The sequence below is a fragment of the Bradysia coprophila genome, unplaced genomic scaffold (genome assembly GCF_014529535.1).
Source record: "Bradysia coprophila strain Holo2 unplaced genomic scaffold, BU_Bcop_v1 contig_476, whole genome shotgun sequence".
NCBI lineage: Eukaryota > Metazoa > Arthropoda > Insecta > Diptera > Sciaridae > Bradysia > Bradysia coprophila.
The window spans coordinates 3,832,035-3,854,587 of record NW_023503727.1 but is presented as its reverse complement, the minus strand read 5'-3'; the positions used below and the strand labels follow the sequence as shown (position 1 = coordinate 3,854,587).

Below are 22,553 nucleotides of genomic sequence, written 5' to 3'. Positions count from 1 at the left end.
AAAAGGCACGAAAACAACTTTTTGCAATGGTGTTGGGAGAACATTTTGCTATTTACATTTTTGTGACAAATGGTTTTGTTGCAGAACCAACTAAGAAATTCCCGCATGAAATTGGTGAGATCTAGTAATACATTACACGTTTGCTGTTGAACTCCGTTCCTCATTATAACTTTGTTAAAATTACACATATAACAGTATATTACTTCCGAGGTTCCAAGTTGTGTATTTGATAAGTGGGGTGTATTCCCCCACTTGTCAAAAAACAACTTCGAACCTCGTAAGTACAATGCTTTACGTGATTAGGCAATGTAAATGAAAATGAAACATGCCGTAACACGCAAAATCTATTACTTCTTTTCAATCAATTAATATTTTTAACTATGTTTTTATAGGTTTTTAACAAACTGACACAAAATCTTGTACTTCGTTAGACTTAACATTCATGTTTTGCAACATATATAAGTCCACTTAAGTCAATTTCTGTCGCTGTTGTCGCTCTAACAGGTGACATAGCGAAAGGTAACAACATTCTATCTCTTTTTGCAAAAAGTTTATTAATAAAAAAAAGAGTAATTCATTCATAAATACCCATTGAGTGAACCTCGTAGCGGAGCACACGTTTTTGTTTTTCTTTTTCTTGTCATTTGTTAGTGTGTCAAAGTGATAAGTTTCATATCAGATATATTATGCTGATATGGATACGAGTTTTACCTAAAGACGGTTCGTTTTATAACTCCTTTTATGTATGTTTTAACACATTGATCTTTAAGAGCCATGCTATGATATGCGATGATTTAATACATAAAATGAAGAGAATCATATAATTCGAGTGGAACTGTGTAGTTTAAGTTGTGCAGTAAATTACGTTAAGAGATTGGTTCACAGTTGTTAGTAGAACTGCCACAGTTTATGCTTTAAGTAACCTTTCATTTCGTTTGCAATGTAGTAGCGAGGATTGAAATTCTCTATTGTTGAAAATAATGTAACTTTGTACTACCAATTATAATTTGTTATGTCGACACCTTATCATCAGAAATTAACTTGGAAAGGTTCTCGACCGACGATAATTAGCGACGTTTTTGGCATTCAGACAAATAAGGTAAAGTTTTTTTTTGTCACTTGAATCATAGTTATTTGTTTACCGAGGTGAGAAAATATGAAATTCCATCAAGCGGCCAAAGTAATGCAAGGGCAATAATTTAACTGGAGAATTTCCTGTTGTATCCTAGAGGTGAACACAACGTTTTTCATGCCTAACATGTTTTGCCGTTTATCTCCACGAAACGAAAATATTGATTTGCGTGCTATTTTCGAAAACATAAACAAAGTGACAAATCGAATGAGAAAAGTTTGATTTTCTTACCAAGGGAGAGAAAGTGCTTTACTTTTTTCACTAGAAATGTCATTCGACCAGTCGTCAAGAAAACGAGATTCTCATGGCGTGGTGAGAATAACAAACAGAAATTTGACATTTTTTTACTTTAGGATCCCTTAGCAAGCAAACAAATTGCGTTTTGTTGACAATTGATCATTGACATTTCTAGTGAGAAAAGTGTAACACTTCATCTCCCTTGGGGAGAAAATAGAATTTTTTTTCTCACTTGAACTGTTTAACCGTTTTGTGCTATGGTGAATTGATGTTTATCTGCCTAGAACGATAATCTCGAAATTTTTTTTATCTCGACGGGTGTGTTCTCGGCAGATAAAATAGCGTATGCACCTCTGTTCTAAATGTTTATTTTGACGATTTGGATTACATACCACGCCTTCGGCTCGGTACATAACTTCCAAACCGTCAAATTAAACATTTTAAACAGAGGTGCGTAATCTAATATTTTTGTTTCGTAGAGAAAAGTGGTAAATCACTCCTAGCACATATGAAATGTGTTTTGCTCGAGGGGGAAACTATTCGGATAATTGATTACACATCCTCGAAGGAATTGCCGTAGCATACGGTAATTAATAGGAATTGAAGGAATTACAAGGAATTGACTGGAAATACGAGAAATTGAACTTAATGAATGCAAAAAATTGACCGGTTTCCGGTCTTGGCTATTCGGTTTGTGAAATTCAGTAAATTCGCTGATCCTTTCATTTACTTTCAATTTCTCGTATTTAACCTGTCACACACGGCTGTTCATCTGTTATCGATAACGACGACAAAACTAATGACAAGCTCTCGGTAATATAGTCTTTTAAATATAGTAAAATGCATGTTAAAAAAATTGAAGTACAAGATTTCAAATCAACCGATTAAAAATACTTTGATCGATGGAAGTAATAAACCCGATAATAATACTCGTCATATGTTTGCCGTCTGTTACAGGTTAAAGTCAATTACTCGTAATTCCATCACTTCCTTCAATATTTCCTTCAATTCCTATTAATTACCGGATACTTCGGCAACTACGAAACTGCAGTAATTCGTTTTCTTTAATTTTGAAGGAAATCCTAGATCGATATAAATAAAGAAAATTTTTAGAAAATTGTTTCTTAAAAGTAGCCAATGAACCAGTAACAGAAAATATCGTGGAATTATTAGAAATAGGAATTACAGTGAACGACATCTCAAATGTCTCACTGTCATTTTTTTCAGAGAATGTCATTGTGAATTTTCAATGACACAATAAAATTCTCAGAAAAATTTGACAGTGAGACATTTGAGATGTCATTCACTGTATAGGAAGTAATAGGAATCAAAGTGACAAACCGCTGAAACGCAATTCATCCGGCAATTGGAAATTAATTCGGTAATTGAAGGAATTGAAAGAAATTAAAAATTGATTTGCCACCCTTTTGGCCAGTGGTTTCGCCCTCGGTTGTGCTCAGAAATTCCAACTCAGTCGATCTGGCCACAAATATCGCTTTTGTTGGAATTTCCTATTTTCTCCCGTTGGCAAACAGATAACCATTAACTTTATTTATCTTTCGTCCAGATTGATTCATTTTGTTTATTGTCAATTTCTGATAATTTTTGACATGAAAGTGAAAACAATGAAAGTACATAACAGGTATGGCCGATCGGAAAATTCACCTTAAACGCATTCATAAATTATGTCAAAATAATATGAAAATGAGTGCGTTTGAGTGCGTAAATCAAATTTTTATGTCCTCCGGGCGAACGATCGACCATACCTGTTTTACACTGAGTGAAAAATCAAAAAGGCACAGCTAAGGTAGATGCAGCATTTGAAATGATTTCCCAAGTGGTAATGCAGTCGATCACCATACTGAATTGCGAATTCCTCTCGTTCGTCTCGTCAAATTGAAACACTTTGGTTTAGGTAACTGATCATTTATTTTACTAGTCATAAATAACAAAACCAAACACATTTCGAAGAAGACTTTTCTTAAAGGCTAAATCAATGCGCAAGTTAAAGTTTTACTAACAAATTATTAAATTAGTTTCTCTATCAAAATAAGTTTCGTCTTTTTAGCTTTAAGTTTATTATCTCTGTATTCTGTTAAAATTGTTGAATCTAGTGCAATGCAATCTAGTGTTTCCAGGATCAAAATGTTATTACTATCGAAATGATCTGAAAAAGTCCACCAAACGGCAGGTCCATCAAAGAGTCAAGCTTAACTAGCGGTGTGTATGAGTAAAATGTTAAATGTTAAATTCTCTCCGTTTAATCATCGACGGCAATTTATGAGATAACAAAGTGGACTTTGGGTTCAGTTCAGTGATTTCCAGATAAAATTTACAAAACTAACGCAAGATCCAATACATTTCACCACTTAAAACTCCGTGATGCCGTTTGCTAAGTTTAGTTTTGTTGTTGTTGTTGTTGAAAGAAATCGTTATGCAGCTTGGTATCAAAAGTAAGACATTTTGTGGGACGTTTTAATTGCTATAGTTGGTATATGTGGTGATATGCAAATTCTGGTTAACCGAATGACCGGCTTTATTCTAATAAATTAGGTTCGAGTGTTCAGAGATGGTTTGCTGACAGACAATGTCTATGTCAGTCTCAGTCACGATTTACAACCAAGTCGAAAATGGTTCGTTTCAACAGTCTACCAAAAAGGGACACATTTTCGAATGGACTTTTTTATATGTGCCTTGTAAGATATTGGAACCTAAGCTCTTGACAAATATTCCTCGATGTTTGTATGGGTAATGGGAGTTCTAAATTTAGTCGTAGTTGGACTTGATCCGCATTCATTTATGAAAGGCATGGTTGATTTAACCTGTCACATACGGCTATTCATCTGTCATCGATAACGACTTCAAAAATAATGACAAGCTCTGGGTAATATGGTCATGTATATAGTAAAATGCATGGTAAAAAATTGAAGTACAAGATTTGAAATCAGCCGATTGAAAATACTTTAATCGATGGAAGTAATAGATCCGATAATAATACTTGTCTGTAACAGGTTAAGTCTAAGCTGAGGTCTAAGTGTGTTCAGGTAGCTCAATCGGTAGAGCATAGGACTCATACCCAAGAGGTCCCGGGTTCGACTCCCGGTGCAAAAATGCTTGCCTGGTTTTATTCTAATCACTTGGTGATTAAGCACTCGCTATTAGTTATCTAATGGCTGTACGACCGTAACAAAGTCGCAAATTTCAAAGAAATCCAATATTCGATTTCTTCACAACAATCACGCCATATTGACATAATGTCAATGACACAATTCACAATATACAACAGACTGTAGGATAAGCGCCATCTATGATCGACTAGTCGCTCATTGGGAAAATGCATGAGTCATTAGTGATGGTTGTGTTCTTCGCATACCACTCGTGGCTTAGAGAATTCACAACGTATGGGACGTTTACACGGTCGATTTGTGAACTATCTGAGTCCGGAGAGATATGATGAAAAATCACAATTCATATGATCAAGTGACTTGTGCAATAGCACAACAGGCCCACTAGAGGCTTAGGTGCTGGGCTAACCCCCTTCCCATCAAATCCAATCCAATCCAATCCAAGCTGAGACTTTAAAGCCAAACAATAGTTAATGCGAATAACATGAAGTCTTATACATGGAACTCAGGTGTCGTTACATTTCCAAGCCATGACCAAATATCAGACAGCAGCAGCAGCAGACTCATTTATTTCGAAAAATTTTGTGTATATTTATAGAGGTAATGGCCCTTTTCTGTTGCGCCTGTGATCTTGTGGAAATTGCGATCGTATAACTTTGAAGAGCCCTATATTCATTCAACCTGAGTTTTGTATTGTTCTTGCCAGTGAGCAACCAACAACCGATTACACCGTAAACTATTCTAAAGTCCCATTCACATTCCCATTCCAAAGTCATCGGGTAGCTATTGTTCGGAGGACCAACGGTTTCTTATCTGGAATTTTTAGAGCACTTTTCTGACTAGGAATATGTAAAAACATCAAAAGTGCATTTCGGCTTTTTGATTTAAGTTTGGTTCGGGATCGAAAACATGGACTTTTCTTATGGACATTTTCCCATGTACACGAAAGGCACATGGTCGTGTGGGATCTCGTTACAAAGATAATTGCATGTACTGTCGCATGGTCTTAATGGATTTAAAACTCATCTACATTGAGACATGAACAGTTGGAAAAAGGCTAAAAATTTGGGCTATGTTTTACGGTAACAAATCAGTCTATTATTTTTCTAATACACAGCAGACCTAGAGCGTTCATACCAACAAGAATTTGAATTGAGACTTGTGTGATCGGAAAAGTCGGTCGTTAGTTGTGACATTTCGAGATATTTTCAATAAATCTAAACGGAGTTCTGTAAACTCTTTTTCCCTGAAAGCTACTGACAAGGCGCGTGGTTTGATCCCCATATGAGCCCAAAATTTGTGGGAGATACGATAATGACTATAAAAGTGTCATTTTTCGGGGGTTCTGGATAGCAAGAAATTAATATTTTTTGAAATTGATGGCCGTTACCCCACAGGATTTTGAAGAATCAAAGTAGCACGATCAATTGAATAATAACTTAGTAGTACATTCAGTGGAACATTCAAAAAATTCTAAATTGACATTCAACGGTCCTTTCTCAACTCAACATCAAATTAGTTTCCAACCTCCAACAGGTTATGGGCCTAGTAGAGTTTATTAAATAGCTATTGTTGACAAGGCATAGAAACTAATTACATAAATCGTAACTTTGCATAGCAGTATAGCAAGACATTGTGGCATAGCAAGACATTGTGGCATAGCAAGACATTGTGGCATAGCAAGACATTGTGGCATAGCAAGACATGGCATGGTAGCGTAGTACTGCACAGCAGCATAGTCTGGCATAGAAACGTAGTCTGGCATAGCAGCGTAGTCGAGCATGGCAACATTGCAAAGTATTGATTATGGCGAATGAAAAGGGACGAAAGAGCTGTATTAATCCTTCTAAGTTCAAGGAGGAGTATGCAGCATCGATCGTGTACGTTTGAGGAGGAGTGTTGAAGAATCAAAGTAGCACGATCAAATTCTAAATTTACATTCAATAATAAACGGTCCTTTCTCAACTCAACATCAAATTAGTTTCCAACCTCCAACACAGGAAATGTTGTTTTAACTCAAAACAATTCAAAAAATAGCTACAAATTTTTTCGAGATTACCCTCGAGATTACCTGAAATGTATTTCTCGTGAAGTCATATGCAGTAGCTTTCGAATGACACTGATCTTCAGTTTTTAATATTAAAAGAAAAACTAATGTTAATCACTGATTAATCATGTTAATCACTGATTAATCATGTTAATCACTGATTAATCATGTTAATCACGTCAATAAAAAAGAGTGGTTTCCCCCTCGGAACGAGCCTCGGAACAAACGACACTTTCTTTGGACATATCTTCCCGAGAATTCAATATAAGTCTCAAACTACGCGTATTAAAAAGAGCTCTCAGGAAATGTCGCAAACAACGATGACTGTCTCTCTCGTAAAGTTCATGTTTTCGGCTTTCGATCACCCACTAGCAAAGCAACGCATGCATCGAGGAATTTTTTGGAAAGGGTTTCTGGCTTCAAAGGTCTCATAATTTACTCGTCATAGGGTACACAGGACACATAGGGTACACAGGACACATATGGTACACAGGACACATAGGGTACACAGGACACATATGGTACACAGGACAAATAGGGTACACAGGACACATAGGGTACACAGGACACATAGGGTACACAGGACACATAGGGTACACAGGACACATAGGGCGTCACACATAAAAGTGTTCACTGGAAAGTGCATCCGATTTCAGAAGGACATTTTTTGAAAATAATCCCACCGGCCAATACAACAAGAAACATTCTCTGAACACTTAATGCAACGGATAATACGAACGGCTTTTTATTGATGGGAATTACGATTGAAGTTTAATTTTGTCTTTTTAATTAGATTTTTAAGTTAACGTGAAACAGTAGCACTGTTTCGCATTTGAGTATACTGTTAGGACATCTGACACACATTTTTCTAGTTATTTTTTTTACTTAATTTAATTTCGAAATGTTCTCCCATTTTCTTGGGGTAAAACAAATACTTGAATCGTGTTACAACTCACCAACATCTTCAATTTGATTTTAGTCATAAAAACGAAAAACGAAAAAATTAAGAAATTCTTCAAATGAACAGACTAATCACACTGTCAGTTTTCTTAAACTTAAAATCTAATTTTCAAATTAAATTTGTTTCTTGTTTTGCTATCAATTTATGTGTTAGGTAGGAAATGCATCAAACAAATTGTTCCTTCAATGCATTTACGAAAGGCAGTTAAGTGATAATTTTGGTACAATAAATGTTTTGTTTTGTAAATTAAATTAATTATTTATTTTGTTTACGACACAGCCACACGTACACGACACGAATAGTTAATCAGGTAATTCAATTAGTTCTTGTTTTTTTTTTTCTTATTTTCTTGTTTACAACTTCAAGAAGTGAGTGTCTTTTAAGCTTTTCAATTTATTTCATTTTAAGTTAGAACTTTGTAATCCGTTTTAATAACATCGTTGAAATTCATAGGACTTTCTCTTTGTGTAAATAAATCGAAAAAAATATTAACAAAAAAAAACACAAAACTTTAACCCTACCCTGAAAAATCGGGTAATATTCACAGAAAGAAAAAAAATATGCAACGCCCGACAGGGTCTGTCGGACAGACCAACAAAAAAAAATCAACAAAAACTTTCCTCCTCATGCACAAAATTGGTGAATACTTTCTCTCACGGCATACCAGGAATCCCGGTAATCCCATGCTGTAGTATAAGACTGTTGCGATTTCTTTGCTGCTCCAGTCGTTGTAGGGCCGCAGTCAGTTGCGAATTTTCCACATACAAATCCTTTACGAGCAGATCGGCATTGGTAAGCCGATGCGACTGTTCAGCGATCAAATTATTTTGAGCTTCGATTCGCTGACATAGTTCGGTGATTTCGTTGCGCTGCTGGTGCCATGATTCTGTTGAAGAAATTTTTTTTTAGAATTTTCTTTTTGGCAAGCAGCCTGAAGTTCCTCATAACTGAGTTGAGGACTCTGGTAGGAGCCTCAAGCGAAATTTCTTTTATCAACGTCACCGCCGATGATACTTACGATTCATAAGTGTCTCTGTGTAAAGCTGCTGTTGTTTCAAACACTGTTGCAAGTGACGATTCTTCATTTCCAATTGCTGGATTCTCTGCATCAAACTTGGATGGGACGAACGCTGTAACGAAATTCGAATTAGTAAAGCAACGCCAATGTCAACCCCAACAACATCCGGCTCTTACAGCATAGGCTTTCTCCAGCACCGGTTTGGCTTCTTGCAGCTGTTGCAGTTCCATGATCAAAGTTTCCCGTTGCTGGTACAGATTTTGAACGGCCTCTTTCAGCTGCAGTTCGATAATCTGAAGACGTTTGATGTCTTCACGTAAATCTTGAGGACTAGAGCTCGCAATTGCTTCCGGTAACGATTTGTGTCTGAAAGTTACAAATAAATGCAATAAAAATGTGCCCACCGTTTCACAGACAACGTTGCCCACTTACACGCTATGAGTTGATGCAATGCTGTGCGTGGTGAAGCTATGGACAGACGAAGCGTCTGAAACGTTGTCTTTGTGATTATCAGCGTTCCGGCTTCCAGGAGTTACCGGTCTCTGAATTGGCGAAATTGCTTTACGCTCAATTTCATCGGCGGACGATGAACATTGGATTGGATGAACTGACTTTGCATTCCAATTGGGATTGTGATAATCTCGTGCCGGCGCTTGGATGGTGCTTTGTTGCCACAGGTAATTTATCGGCGAACTTGCCGGACTATCAACATCAGTGTTGAGATGATCTGTATTGTGGGGTGGTGGAGTGAAACTTTCGCCGATGCGTTGATGCAGCTCCTTGAGCTTCTTTTGTAGATCGGAGATTTCTTTCGACTTTTCATCCAACATCTGGCGAGCCAAATCCTTGATTTCTTCGGTTTCTGCTTCCAATTCAGCGTACTGCAATTCGAGTTGACATTTTTCTTCGATTGGTGATAGGCGACCGTCTTTTTCTGGCTGTGATGGGAACTGTTCTTCGTATTCGGACATTTTCTTCAGCAGTTCATTGAACTTTTCATCGCTGATCCGTTGTTCCTCCTCATATAACTGTCTCTCCTCTCCCAATTTCCCTTGCCAATAGTCTTCCAAGTTCTCGAATTCTTTGTTCATAAGCTCCAAACTGGATTCCAGTTCTTGATTTCGACTTTTCAGTTTGGTTATCTCACTCTCCTCACTAGTGTGTTCGGATGACATTTTCAAAGCGGACTCTAATTCGGCAACCTTAGCCTTCAACTGTTTGATTTCCTCATCTTTGCAGTCGCTCAAACTGGAAAACTCTTGAGAGAATCCCGACGTAGTGGTTGCAGAAGATGTTCGCTTAGTTGGAACTCTGTTCAGTTCTGAATTCAACGCAATCCAATCACCACTTCCTTCCGAATCTGGTTCAGCATCATCGGCACATTTTCGCAACTTTCCCAGCCGGGGACTTTCTTCCGATATTTTCGCTTTACTCGGTGAGTCGCCTCTTCGTTTGGTGGCTGAATTCGAGGAACATTCTAAGTCGCTGAATTCTTCGATTGCTGTCGACTCGGCCCTTGCCGACATCTTTTTCGACTTCAATTTAGTTATTTCCAGGCAGCGATCCTCCAGTTCCGTCGACAATTCGTCGATTTTATCTCGCAAATTTGTATTTTCCACTTGAAGATCCGACATTTTATCCATCAATTCAATCATTTGCACACTGTGCTCTTCACTTTTGTTCGTGTCATCGTTACGCTGTCGCTCCTCCACGTCGACAATTTCATTATTCAATTTGATGTTCATCTCCAGCAAGTCGGCAATTTGATTTTGCAAGGATATTTGTTCGGTTTCTAAGGCACTGTTCGATTTCTTCAACGTTACAAAGTCGTTGCGATGTTTCGTCTCTTCCTGTTCCAGACTTTTGATGCGCATTTCCAGCTTTGACGTTAGATTCGTCCAATGTTCACGATCGTTGGCTAATTTTGCCGTCAAGTCTCGAACGATTTCCGCATGACGTTGTTCCAGTTGAAAGATCTTCGTTTTCGATGAATTTTCAATCTGGGCATGTCTTTCATCCACCTCTTGCGCCAACAATGCCGCCTGTCGGTTAGCGTCTCTATTGTTTGTGTGAAGTTTTCGATTCTCTGCTGCCAGTTGTTTAAATGCTTGCTGCAACGCATTCACCTCAGCTTTGTGTAATGCCAGTGATGCCTGTAAAGGTATCATGGTAAATGATCGGAAGTTATGAGATATGCAAAAGTGGAAGCCAAACGTACCTTCAGTAATGGCGTTGATTGTGAGTTGGTACCCTCATCTCCCTGTAAGTCATCGTCTATGGCCATCGATAACTGGGAGATGTGTATCTCTTCAGCCGTGAATCCTAACGATTGAAGCAAAGCTTTCGGATCGGATATACCAGCTGTTTCCCACATATCAATTATTACAGTACATGGAACAGCTGTTGATTCGGCAGACCATTTATCTGTGACAATGAATGTGAAATTATTTACAACGGCTCAGGCGGGCGCAATCAATTCATAACAATTAATGAAAGCAATCAAATAGACTACACGTTAGGTGAATTCAAATGCAGTTAGTACAATCACAGTGTATATAGATGGTCGAGGGAGGACAAACATAGAACACATAGAACAAAAAAATAAAAAAGGAAAAACAAAACCAGAAAAACATAAAGAAAATAAGACGAAAAGAAGAGATGAAATTGGTTGAAATTGTCAAAACAAACCTGAATGGGCATGCAAGTCATAACCAGACGAGTCGTTTAGTGTGCCAACACTACTCGTATCGGTGACAGTTACATTCGGACTCGGATCGAATGCGGTCGCATCGGAATCACTATGCAACAGTGCAATGAATTCATGATAGCCGATACGATTGTTGGGATCGAGTCCGAGCTTTTCAAACACTTCGCCGGCAACCTTTTTACCAACTTTTTGCAGTCCAACTCGTTCGCAAACAATTTCTAACTGGGTCTGATTCAGATAATTGTCCGTGCTCTGACCAAAATCACTCCAAACGTTAAACAACATTTGTGACAAATTTTCGAAATCTAAATTTCCTGCAAAATTGGTTGGTCAAATGTGGGAGACGTGTTAGGGGTTTTTCAATTATTATTTTTTTTTGTGTTAAAAAAAACGGACGAATGGAACTCAGGTATTGCTTGTGGTATTAGCGGGGGTTTCGTAAGCAAGCATTTTTCACAATAGATAGGCAAAAACAAGAAAAACCAGACATTGATTTTTCGGAACATTATACAAATTACTCGAAGAAAGGATGCCTGTACCGTGTTGCTCCTTTGGATTCCAATTTAAGTTCGATTGCGCATCAAATTGTAATTGAAAAATTCAAAAAATTGTTACTCGGGACAGGTCATTGAAATTCACGTTGACCTGAAAATATCTGAGTCTGAACTGACCTGAACTTACCTGAAATCTTAATCTTAACAGTAATATCGCCAAATCTTCAGGTGATTTTTTTAAATTTGGGAACAAGCGGTCTCCGATTTTAATGATTGATAGCTCGTTGGATTCGTCTTTCAATTCTAGGAAACACGTGTCTTTCACTTTTTCTTAAAAAAAAATTGTTTTCTTTGAAAAGCGTTCAAAAGTGAAGACATGTCAGAGGGTACCGAAAACAGTTTTTCGGCAATAACTCAAGAAAAAATTATTTTAAATTGTTGTTATGTTGTACGATTGTCGGCCTTGGAAAGACCTACAGGTAGAGTATACGCACCGCTTGGTGCGAGTAGATCCACGAGAGTTACGACTAAAAATGTAGTGAATGTTCGGAGAGTCCGCCTTCTCTGCAGCTTCGATGTTCCACGAAACTGAGTATGGGCTGTAGAGCCCCCGGAAAGAAGGCAAAAATCTGCATTTTGGCACCAACTTTTTTTTAAACACTTCTGTGGGCTTGCAGCACAAAAGTACTGGGTTCATTTATATGTGGAACGATAGTGGGTGAGGCCAGCTACAACATCCCATACTCAGATTCGTGGAACATCGAAGCTGCAGAGAAGGCGGACTCTCCGAACATTCACTATATTTCTAGTCATAACTCTCGTGGATCAACTAGCACCAAGCGGTGCGTATACTCTAATTGTAGGTTTTTCCAAGGCCGACATTCGTACAACATTACAACAATTTAAAATCATTTTCTCTTGAGTTATTGTCGAAAAACTGTTTTCGGTACCCTCTGACATGTCTTCACTTTTGAACGCTTTTCACAGAAAACCAATTTTTTGTAAGAAAAAGTGAAAGATACGTGTTTCTTAGAATTGAAAGACGAATCCAACAAGCTATCAATCATTAAAATCGGAGACCGCTTGTTCCCCAATCACCTGAAGATTTGGCGATATCACTCTTAAATCGAAAGAAACTTGCGTAAATCAGGACAGGTAAAAATTTTCAATTCAGGTTCAGTTCTAATCAGATTCAGGTAAAATCTGAACTTCAGGTAACAGCTGAGCTTCAGTTAAATCTGAACTTCAGGTAAAATCTGAGCTTAAGGTTCCAGGTAGACTTGACCTGTTCCGAGCCTTGCAAAAATCTGATCACGAACAACTCCGAATTCTCTTTACAATCCTTGACTACCACCAAATAACAAACACTCGTAACAGGCATCCAATCCGCTGCGATTACTGTCAGTGTAATACACTGTCTACTTCAAATAAAATCGAAAATTCTTGCAATTTCATGTCAATTCCGATTTGTAACGAACCTAGTGATTCAACGCTACTCTCAAGCTGTGTCTGAAGCTGTGCCCTCTCATCTTTTTTTGGTTTCTGAGCTGGTAATGAAGCACATCGTTTCAGTTTTGTTCCAGTCAATGGACGACGTCTTTTGCTGCCATGAATATCACTGTGTGACGATGACCGCTGTACCTGAAATTTTTGATTATTCGATTTTTATACTGTCAGGAGTTTGAGGTTGTTTTTTATCAATTATTTCCAGAATATTGAATGGCAGGGCGTTCAACTCAACAACTACACTAAATAACCTGAACTGGTTATCCCAGTCTCAGTACCAAATGGTGCATGTAAAACATACAATTGGAACGTTCTTCGCTATCCCATCACAAAAACTTCAAATGCAATTCACTGGGCAATAGTTTCAAGCAATTAAAATGGATTACCAAAGTGATAACAATAACAATCTTCCACATACGACGTCTAGATGTTACCGGCGAAGTGAACTGCAAGACACTGACTGACTGAAAAAAAAACTCCGTCGCTGCCACTTGACCTTCACCCAAATACTCTGCTTTATGAAACTATCGATCAAACAAAAACTTCCGCACCACATCAAAACTCATGACAATCCGAATTCCTTTCACTTGAGCTAAACAACCCCATTCAGAACGAATCAAAATTCAAAAATTCGGTTTTTTGTGCTCACCTTTAGTGACTTCATTGTTTTCGAATTGTGTTGATCGGTTTGCGTCAAATATTCGTTGTCCGAATCCGACTGCGAATCAAATGATGCACTTTGCGGACGCGATCGTCGACCGTACTTTTTGCCACCAACAATGAATTTCGGTGATACTTCACGGGATGGCGACTGTTGACCACTAACCAGTGTATCTTCGTCCGACGACGGTGTGGATGGTGCTGTGTCTGTGTCCAACAGTGAATAGAAAATAAATTCTTTTTGTTTTTGCTCGAACATTATTCGACGAGATCGAAATATATGTCACGTACGAACGATTTAAGTCAATAACACCTACAATCTACCTTTCGTATGCGACGAGGTAAACAAAACCAGACATAATTTGAAGAAGAAAAAAAAACATTTTGAGAACCACACCATCTCACAATAACATCTCTATTTTCTTCTCATTGTCTACCTGTCGACATTATATTTTGAGGATTTTTGGTAATTTACATAAATGTGGGAGGTGCGAAACCAAAAAGATATTTGCTGGTAGAAAATCTAATCGGGTTTTATTATTTGCATCTAACTCTGCTATATTCAAAGACAGGTGCACATCTTTGCGTGTAGAAAATTATTGTATTTGATGCGAAATAGGATAAGGAATTAGTTTTATGGGTTAATTGGTAGGATTTACAGTTTACACCTTGCATAAATTACAGTTTTAAGGGACTCATGCAAAATAGTTATTGATTCATGGCTTGTCGCATTATGGTAATGAGAACTGAACTGTGAATTCACTACCTTATTGTTTTGCTCACATATAAACTGCCACTTTCGCGTACCTAAGCTGTTCTTCCTCTCATTTCGTATGAACAAAACAAATGATAGAAATCGGGGAAACGGAGCTTAGATACGAAAGTGCTAAACAGTAGGGTGTGCCGATTTCAATGAGCCATGACCGAAATTTTTAGACCCGTACGAAGTACTGGGGTCTTATAGGTTTACGCATACGTTTGTAACACGTCGAATTGGACTCCCTGAGTAAGGGGAAACCTATTGTGGTTGTCCAGAGATGCCAAATCAGCAAGAAAAAAAATGTCCGTCCGTCCGTCCGTCCGTCTGTCTGTCTGCACGATAACTTGAGTAAAACGCATCCGATTTTGAAAATTCTTTTTTTTTCCTGTTTGGTAATGTCAAAAGACAGGCTAAGTTCGAAGATGAGTGATTTTGGATCGACCCCTCCCGAGCTGTGGCCCAATAAGTGCTTTACGGTTTTTCGAAGATATCTCCGGACATTCAAACGTTACACTTGTAACTGATACGTCAAATAAAAGGTATTTACAATACCGATCGACAAAAAAAAAGTTTTTGGAAATCGGATGACCGACTCGTGAGTTAGACCCCTTGGTGTGAAACAGGCACAGGGCGGCAAGCAGTTTTTGCTTGTAGGTCGGCCACATTTGAGCATATTTCGTCTGTTTTAGCTTTATTAGATAGGTATTGACCGTACCAATCAGGGAAAAAAAAGTTTTTGAAATTATGTTCTCCGGAGCGTGAGCTAGGTCTCTTGGAGTGAGCTCTTATCCGGCTACTCGGCCGTACAGTGAACGTGGAGTATTTTGTCAATATCTCGAGTAAATGTTGGCTCCTTCATACATAAATGAATCTTCTAAGAAATCAGGGTCAATCGCAGAAAAGGCAGAAAGATTGAAGCATAACCATTATATAGATCCAAAAGAAAATTATTTATTCACTCCTATTGCTTTCGAATCGCTAGGTTGCATGGGCCCAGAAACGAAAAAATTTGTCTACAAATTGGGGTCATTAATGAAAGCAGCTTCAGGAGAACCGCGCTCCACCGATTACTTATTACAGAAAATTTCAATCGCTATTCAAAGAGGAAATGCGGCATGCATTCTAGGAACATTAGGGAGAAGTAGAGTAGATGATTTTTATTTATTGTAATATTTATTTGTTGATGAAAAGATCGTTTTTTTACTGACTGCGCCTTTGTGAGCAGTCTTTTTTTTCGCTTGTTTAAATAAATAAAAAATCGAAGAGTAAATGTTGACCGAATTTCATGAATTTTCTTTTGTTTGAAAGGTATTAACGAATGTAAAGCGTCGGTAAAATTTCCGGTCTCCTAACAAAATGGTTGCCGGTGGCCATATTGGATTTTATTAAAAGTGATATAAAGTGGGAAAAATGGTACTTAGAGAGTTTCTGTTAACATGGAAATAATGTGTTAAGTGTGAGGGGTTTCAGTGATTCCATATATGGACATCTATATATACCTATATACAGCTATATTGAGCTATATACAGGCATATAGAGCTATATAATAGCATATTCATCTGTGAAATGTTTATTTATAGGAAAATATAGGTAAATATAGCTGTTTAAATAGGAATTTATGAAAGTTGACTTCGTACGGGGCTGTCTATATTGCCTCCGGCAATTTATTTGTATATGATAACAAGGCAAAGAGTGGATAATGCAAGTGATTTTAAAGCGCAAATAGCTTTTCAGTAGACAATGAAGTAAAAGAAATGAAGGGTTTCACAGTAAAGTCTTTTGATACAAATAGGTGTTTCGTACGGGTCGGCGTTAGCAAGGTTTCTTTTGTGTTTTTCTATTTTTAATCGATGCAACTCTTCATTTTGAACAGCAATTTGTTCCACAGCTGAAACTCCAGTCCTTCAAAATGAAAATCTTCGAATTTTCAAAGTTTTCTATTTTTTATCGATATTTCCTATCAAGACATTGTTCTACCGAGTGCTCAAAACGTTACTATTTTTTGAATTTGACAAAAAAGGACAAATGCCTGCAGCTGGACAAGGCACTTGATAAAAAAAGGTTAATGTTCGACGCATGTCGTAGAATAAGTTTTTGCTCAGAAGTTTTTCGTTCACGTCGAATAATAGTATATTATAACACAAGGATTATAATCGCGTGATTATAGTCGAGGTGGAATGAATGATCCGAAGGCGGATCACTCAGGTTATTCCACGCACCTACTCTACTATAATAGCTCTGATTATAGTTGAGTGTACCAAAATAACGCTATTATGGTTATGTATGGACTATGAATGGAATATTATGGCCCTATTCAGTGGGTTGGAGTGCTATAGCTCGTCTATTAAAGGCACCAACACAGCTGTTTTTCTTTTTAAAAAAATCGAGCTTTCCTAGGAAGCTATACATTCTTTTACAAAAGTTTTATTCTGCACCTAATGTTCGACATACAAATTTTTGTTTATCACTGTCGGCAGGCCCAAAAAACAGCGAATTTTTTGGTGCGCTTTTCAAATGTACCTTGCTACCACATGAAAAGTTTAGATAAAATTTACCCTGTCACCCCTGAATCAGAGTTTTTTCACATACAAAATTCCTGAAAATTGAACTTGGCAAAACTTGGAACCACACCAAAGCGATGTAACAACATTTTCTAACATCTTTTTAGTTTATGGCTGCCGTAATGGAACCTCTAGATTTGGTGCAGAGTGAAAACTTTGCAATAGCATTGGTACTTTTCTTTTTAGTATGACCCATAATACTGTTGGAGGTTGGAAACTAATTTGATGTTGAGTTGAGAAAGGACCGTTTATTATTGAATGTAAATTTAGAATTTTCTGAATGTTCCACTGAATGTTCCACTGAATGTACTACTAAGTTATTATTCAATTGATCGTGCTACTTTGATTCTTCAACACTCCTCCTCAAACGTACACGATCGATGCTGCATATACTCCTCCTTGAACTTAGAAGGATTATTCCTAATCCAGCTCTTTCGTCCCTTTTCGTTCGCCATAATCAATACAATACTTTGCTATGTTGCCATGCTAGACTACGCTGCTATGCCAGACTACGTTTCTATGTCGGACTATGCTGCTGTGTAGTACTACGCTACCATGCCATGTCTTGCTATGTCGCTACGTCTTGCTATGCCACAATGTCTTGCTATACTGCTATGCAAAGTTACGCACGATTTATGTAATTAGTTTCTATGCCTTGTCAACAATAGCTATTTAATAAACGCTACTAGGCCCATAACCTGTTGGAGGTTGGAAACTAATTTGATGTTGAGTTGAGAAAGGACCGTTTATTATTTAGAATTTTCTGAATGTTCTACTGAATGTACCAGGGCCTACTTTTTAGAAACTTTTAGAGAAAATCGAGAAAATCAAGAAACTTTGAGAAATTCAAGAAACTTCGAGAAATTCAAGAAACTCCGAGAAATATTTCTTGAATTTCTCAAAGTTTCTTGATTTTCTCGAATTAGTGAAATTTCAAGAAATTCCAGAAAATTCAAGAAATTCGAGAAACTTCGAGAAATTCAAGAAATTTCAAGAAACTAATTTCTCGAGGTTCTTGAAGTTTCTCGAATTTCTCGAATTCGAGAAATTTTAAGAAATTCGAGAAATTTCGAGAAATTCAAGAAATTAGTTTCCAAAAAGTAGGCCCTGGAATGTACTACTAAGTTATTATTCAATTGATCGAATTGATCGTGCTACTTTGATTCTTCAACAAATACAACTATCTTTCTTGCATAATACAACTACCTCGGAATAATCGAAATGTTTAAGAAAAGCAGCGGTGCAAGCTTATAAAAACGTTTTGCTGATTATTAATTCTCGGGCGATGGTGAATCGCAATAGGTCGGAGTCCGGAATCACTTAATAAAAAAAATTGAAATCGATACACCCTACCAAACAGTATCAAAAATCTCATTAGGGAGATTGTGATTTTCACTTATAATTATAAGCCTGACGTAAAATTGACTTTGTGTGGAGACGTTACATATAATTTTCGAGTTTTACGTCAGACTTACAAGTTTCAGTGAAAATCGCAATCTTACCACGTTGTCGGTTATTGTGACTTGTCGACTTTAGGCATACCGGAAAGTGCTAAGGGGGTCGAGGAATGCCCTCAAATAAATTTCAAAAAATCAAAAATTTTACTTTTGATTTTTAGAAATTTATTTGGATGTATTCCTCGACCCCCTTAGCACTTTCCGCCGTGCCTAAAGTGCCTGCTCGAGAATATTCCTCTACGTGTTACTATTAACCAAGAATTCAGTTTTTACAGTCTAAAATCATATTCATTTGCACTCACTAGTGTTTTGTAACATTTTTCTTCGGTTTATTTACTGCACAGACACACTATGTACTATACTGTTTAAGAAACCAAAAACTATTAACATCGGACGTACAGTTCATTCAAATTTTTTAAAGAAACTCAAGACGACGAATGTTTTTCGACTGAAATTATCCCCAATGCATTAAAACAGTTGACAAAGCTGTGGATTTGTTTTAGATAAACCATAAGCTTATCAGGAAGTGCTGTTACAAATTTGTATTTGTTTCAATCGATTGTGGATGAGAACCTTTCCTCACAATTTCTTTCGATTTTCGCTTATCAGTGTGTTTTGTCATTGCCAGTTTAAATCTTTAAACGAAAAACAAATACTTCACAGCTTTTGCATTTAATGATAAAGTGATGACAAACCCATTATTATTAGGATTTCGCCATCTTTTTGTTCGGTTAATTTTATCAAATTTTCAGAATTCTCTACAAATTCACTTCGAGGGATTCTTTGGAAAACCAATCCACCGAAATCGGACCCATTTTCCAACGGACTTTTTAGCCCCGTACGAAGTACAAAGGGGCTTATAGGATTACGATGCCGTGTGTAATTGATGGAATTCGAAGCAGACGGTAAGGGCAAAGTGTTTGCCTATGTTCATAGATGACGAATCCGCAATAAAAATTTTGTCTGTCCGTCTGTCCGTCACGTCGATATCTTGAGTAAATCAAATCCGATTTCAAAATTTTTTATTCCCTAAAAGATAGTCAAAATAGTGAGGCTAAGTTCGAAGATGGGCATATTCGGGTCGGCCCTTCGTGAGTTAGGGCCACCTAAGTGCTTTAAGGTCTTTTGGTGATATTTACGGCAAAAAAAACGTTGGAAATGTAAATGAAACGGCAAAAGATAGGTAATGTTGATACTGATCCAGGAAAAAAAAGTTTATTAAAATCGGGTGAATGGCCCGTGAGTTAGGGCCCTAGAAGTGAAAGGCTACTCGGCCCTAAGTGTATTTTGCATATAACTTGAGTAAATTTCATCCTTTTTTCGTGATTTTTGTTTCATTTGAAAAGTAATCGAACGACGTTGTTGAAAAAAAATTTAAAATTTGGGTCCTTGGACTAAGGCCTCTCCACGGCCCTAAGTGTATTTTGCATATATCTCGAGTAAATTTCGTCCGATTTTCCTAATTTTTGTTTCATTTGGAAGGTAATCGAAGGCCGAATATAATGATGTTGAAAAAAAATTAAATTTGGGTCGTTGGACTAAGGCCGTAACTAGGCCTTAGGCCTCTCAATAAATTAAAATTTTATGTCAACTTGAAATTTGTGTTACATTTGAAAGGAACGTCGTACGGGGCTTCGTAATTGCGCTATGCGCAATTTGTAAGATGTACACATTTCATAATAATTTGACTTCAACTAGGGTGACAGACGCACTAGGGTCACGTGCGCAATAGATGTACGGGTTCGCACGGGGCTCAGTCGCAGCAAACGCTCCGACTGTTCTGACGGCTCGTTTATATGTGCCCTAGAAAGTAATTGGTCGTTACAAGCCAAACCCACTTTAAAACAAAATTCCTTACCGCTTGTATGGCCAGTGTGAGCCGTTCAAAAGCCGAAAACACGCAATTTTCTTGTGGAAGGTCGTGTGGGGTGTCATTGGAAAGGTGATTACATGTGCTTTCGGCAAATAAGACTTTTATTAGGTCCGTGTGAATAGCCAAAGTACTATAAAGTGACTATTCGCACGATGGATCATGATTCAACCTATGCATGTATGATGCTAAGCTGAGACCAGCAGCGATCAGGTAGAACAGTTTTTTTTATGTTTTCGTTACATTTAGCACGCAGAAGTTCACCGAAACATTAAAATTTTTACTCATTTTTGTCAACTGCACATATCTTAGTGTGGATGAATTTGGAATCTAAGTCTCATGTGCAGGGCCGGCCTGGCTACCAAAAGGCGCATCGGGTGAATTGGCTGGAAAAGGTTCAGAGGCGCCTAAATAAACTTTTTTTGGTCTGAGGAGCTTAAAAAAGCAAAAAGGGCGTCGGGCATCGCCCAGTACAGCCAGTCCAGGCCTGCTCATGTGCAGAAATTTTCATATGAAAAGAGAATGTTTTCGATCAGCTCCCACACAAGCGCCGAGGAATTTTTTGTGAGTGGTTTTGGCTGCAGAGGGAACCACAACCTTTCTAGGTACATACGTAAAAGCGTCCCATTTCGGTAGGCTGTTTTTCAAAAGAATCCCTCTTCATAAATATCGCGATGTTATCATTTTGTTGGGGATAAGAAAGCTCTGATTTTATTCCACTTTTTTTATGGACGGTCATTACATCACACATCGTACTATTGTCGAGTTATGTGTGTGTTTACACAAAAAAAGTTGTAATTTATTTATCAACCACTTCAAGAACACTTTCCAATTAGATTATACACAACGGTGACCGACTTTGTTTGTATGCACATAATACAATCAAAGCTATACTGTCTAAGTGTCCACAACACGGGCTACATATACAGCACAGGTACATTCAACCTAATACAACACTTAAAGACATCAATCATTCAAAATAATAATAAAGCTCTTGATACGCATCGAGGGAATTTTTGTTTTTTCTTTTATCGCCAGAAACACTCCCCACTGGTGAACATGCATAAATTAGGTTTTAATGCCGAGCGGTATAATATAGTGTCCGTTGATTAATTTCACTTATAACTATTGTGGCTCTACGAAATAAATAAATAAAAAAAAAAACTTCTGTCTCTGTTGTGCTTTCGTTGACATCAAACCATATTTTCATCATCCAAAATTCAAACAAAACACCAAATTCGTGTCACTTTCAATTATCATAAATTATAAATATTGATGCGCCATATATAACAACAACAATGAACTCAAACGGTGTTATTAAACCGAATGTTAAAAAAAACACCACACAATTCACTCACCATCTCCTTCGGTGCCCAACAGATTCAGCAATTCCTCTTTGAACTTTTTAAATGTCACACGATTGTTGCCATTGTTTTTGACTAGGGCCGCTATCAGCAACGGTTCTCTTTCCTTCAATTCCAACGTTTTGCACAATTTGGACAGTGCATCCTTATCTAGACTGCCTTTCGCATCCACATCATGGCTCTTGAACATGTGATACAATTTCTGTTCGTATGGATCGGTTGATATTTCCATAATTCTGTCTGTTTTCGTAGGTAGGTAGGTAGGTAGAAATGCTATTTTTGAGAGATGTAAGAGAATGTTGTGTTAATTAGCATGAAATTTTACACACACAAAAAACATTTGAATCCAAGGCCCAACCTAGATATGCCACAACAAAAAAAAAGTTTGTGACGAAAAAAAATTGCAAATTGACTCTGGTCGAGGATTTTACGCTTACCTGGTGAAGAAATTCTGCTAATTTTCCGGTAACTACATCAGCAACACAATTTTGCGTTTTGGGGATATCAATAACATTGAGTGACGACTAATTTAGTGAACGAATGTACAAGAAAAATAATATAAAGAAATCACATAAATGACCCCACATAAATGTTGTCATCTGAGAAGACATTTATTTTCTGTTACGTCATTTTCGATGAATGAATTTAATTCGT

General features: G+C 37.4%; 1 protein-coding gene and 1 long non-coding RNA gene across 6 annotated transcripts in view; one reads left to right on the top strand and one right to left on the bottom strand.

Annotated features, from left to right (window-relative positions):
• The window catches only part of LOC119082779, a 322,328-nt gene that overhangs the window by 298,001 nt on the left and 1,774 nt on the right, over positions 1-22,553 (top strand). The gene's annotated exons all lie outside the window — the stretch shown is intronic.
• On the bottom strand, positions 7,637-22,520 carry LOC119082765 (blastoderm-specific protein 25D). Of its 5 annotated transcripts, none has more exons than XM_037192353.1 (10): positions 22,337-22,520; positions 21,894-22,172; positions 13,877-14,094; positions 13,200-13,362; positions 11,209-11,541; positions 10,739-10,944; positions 8,953-10,673; positions 8,697-8,886; positions 8,521-8,632; positions 7,637-8,388 (listed from the first exon to the last, which is right to left on the bottom strand). In XM_037192353.1, the coding sequence occupies exons 2-10, from the start codon at positions 22,129-22,131 to the stop codon at positions 8,156-8,158; spliced, it is 3,414 nt and encodes a 1,137-aa protein (XP_037048248.1). In that variant the 5' UTR covers positions 22,132-22,172; positions 22,337-22,520; the 3' UTR covers positions 7,637-8,155. The 5 variants fall into 5 exon arrangements, with proteins under 5 accessions (XP_037048248.1, XP_037048250.1, XP_037048249.1 ...); XM_037192355.1 differs by having other exon boundaries at positions 13,877-14,096; positions 21,902-22,172; XM_037192354.1 differs by having other exon boundaries at positions 13,877-14,102; positions 21,905-22,172.

What these genes read in the sequence shown, in the direction of transcription:
- LOC119082765 (XM_037192353.1), bottom strand. Translation starts at nt 22,131, where the DNA reads ATGGAAATATCAACCGATCCATACGAACAGAAATTGTATCACATGTTC. An exon ending in AAACAATGAAGTCACTAAAG is followed by an intron (nt 13,363 to 13,876) that starts GTGAGCACAAAA and finishes CAAAAATTTCAG; the next exon opens with GTACAGCGGTCATCGTCACA. An exon ending in TGACTTGCATGCCCATTCAG is followed by an intron (nt 10,945 to 11,208) that starts GTTTGTTTTGAC and finishes TCATTGTCACAG; the next exon opens with ATAAATGGTCTGCCGAATCA.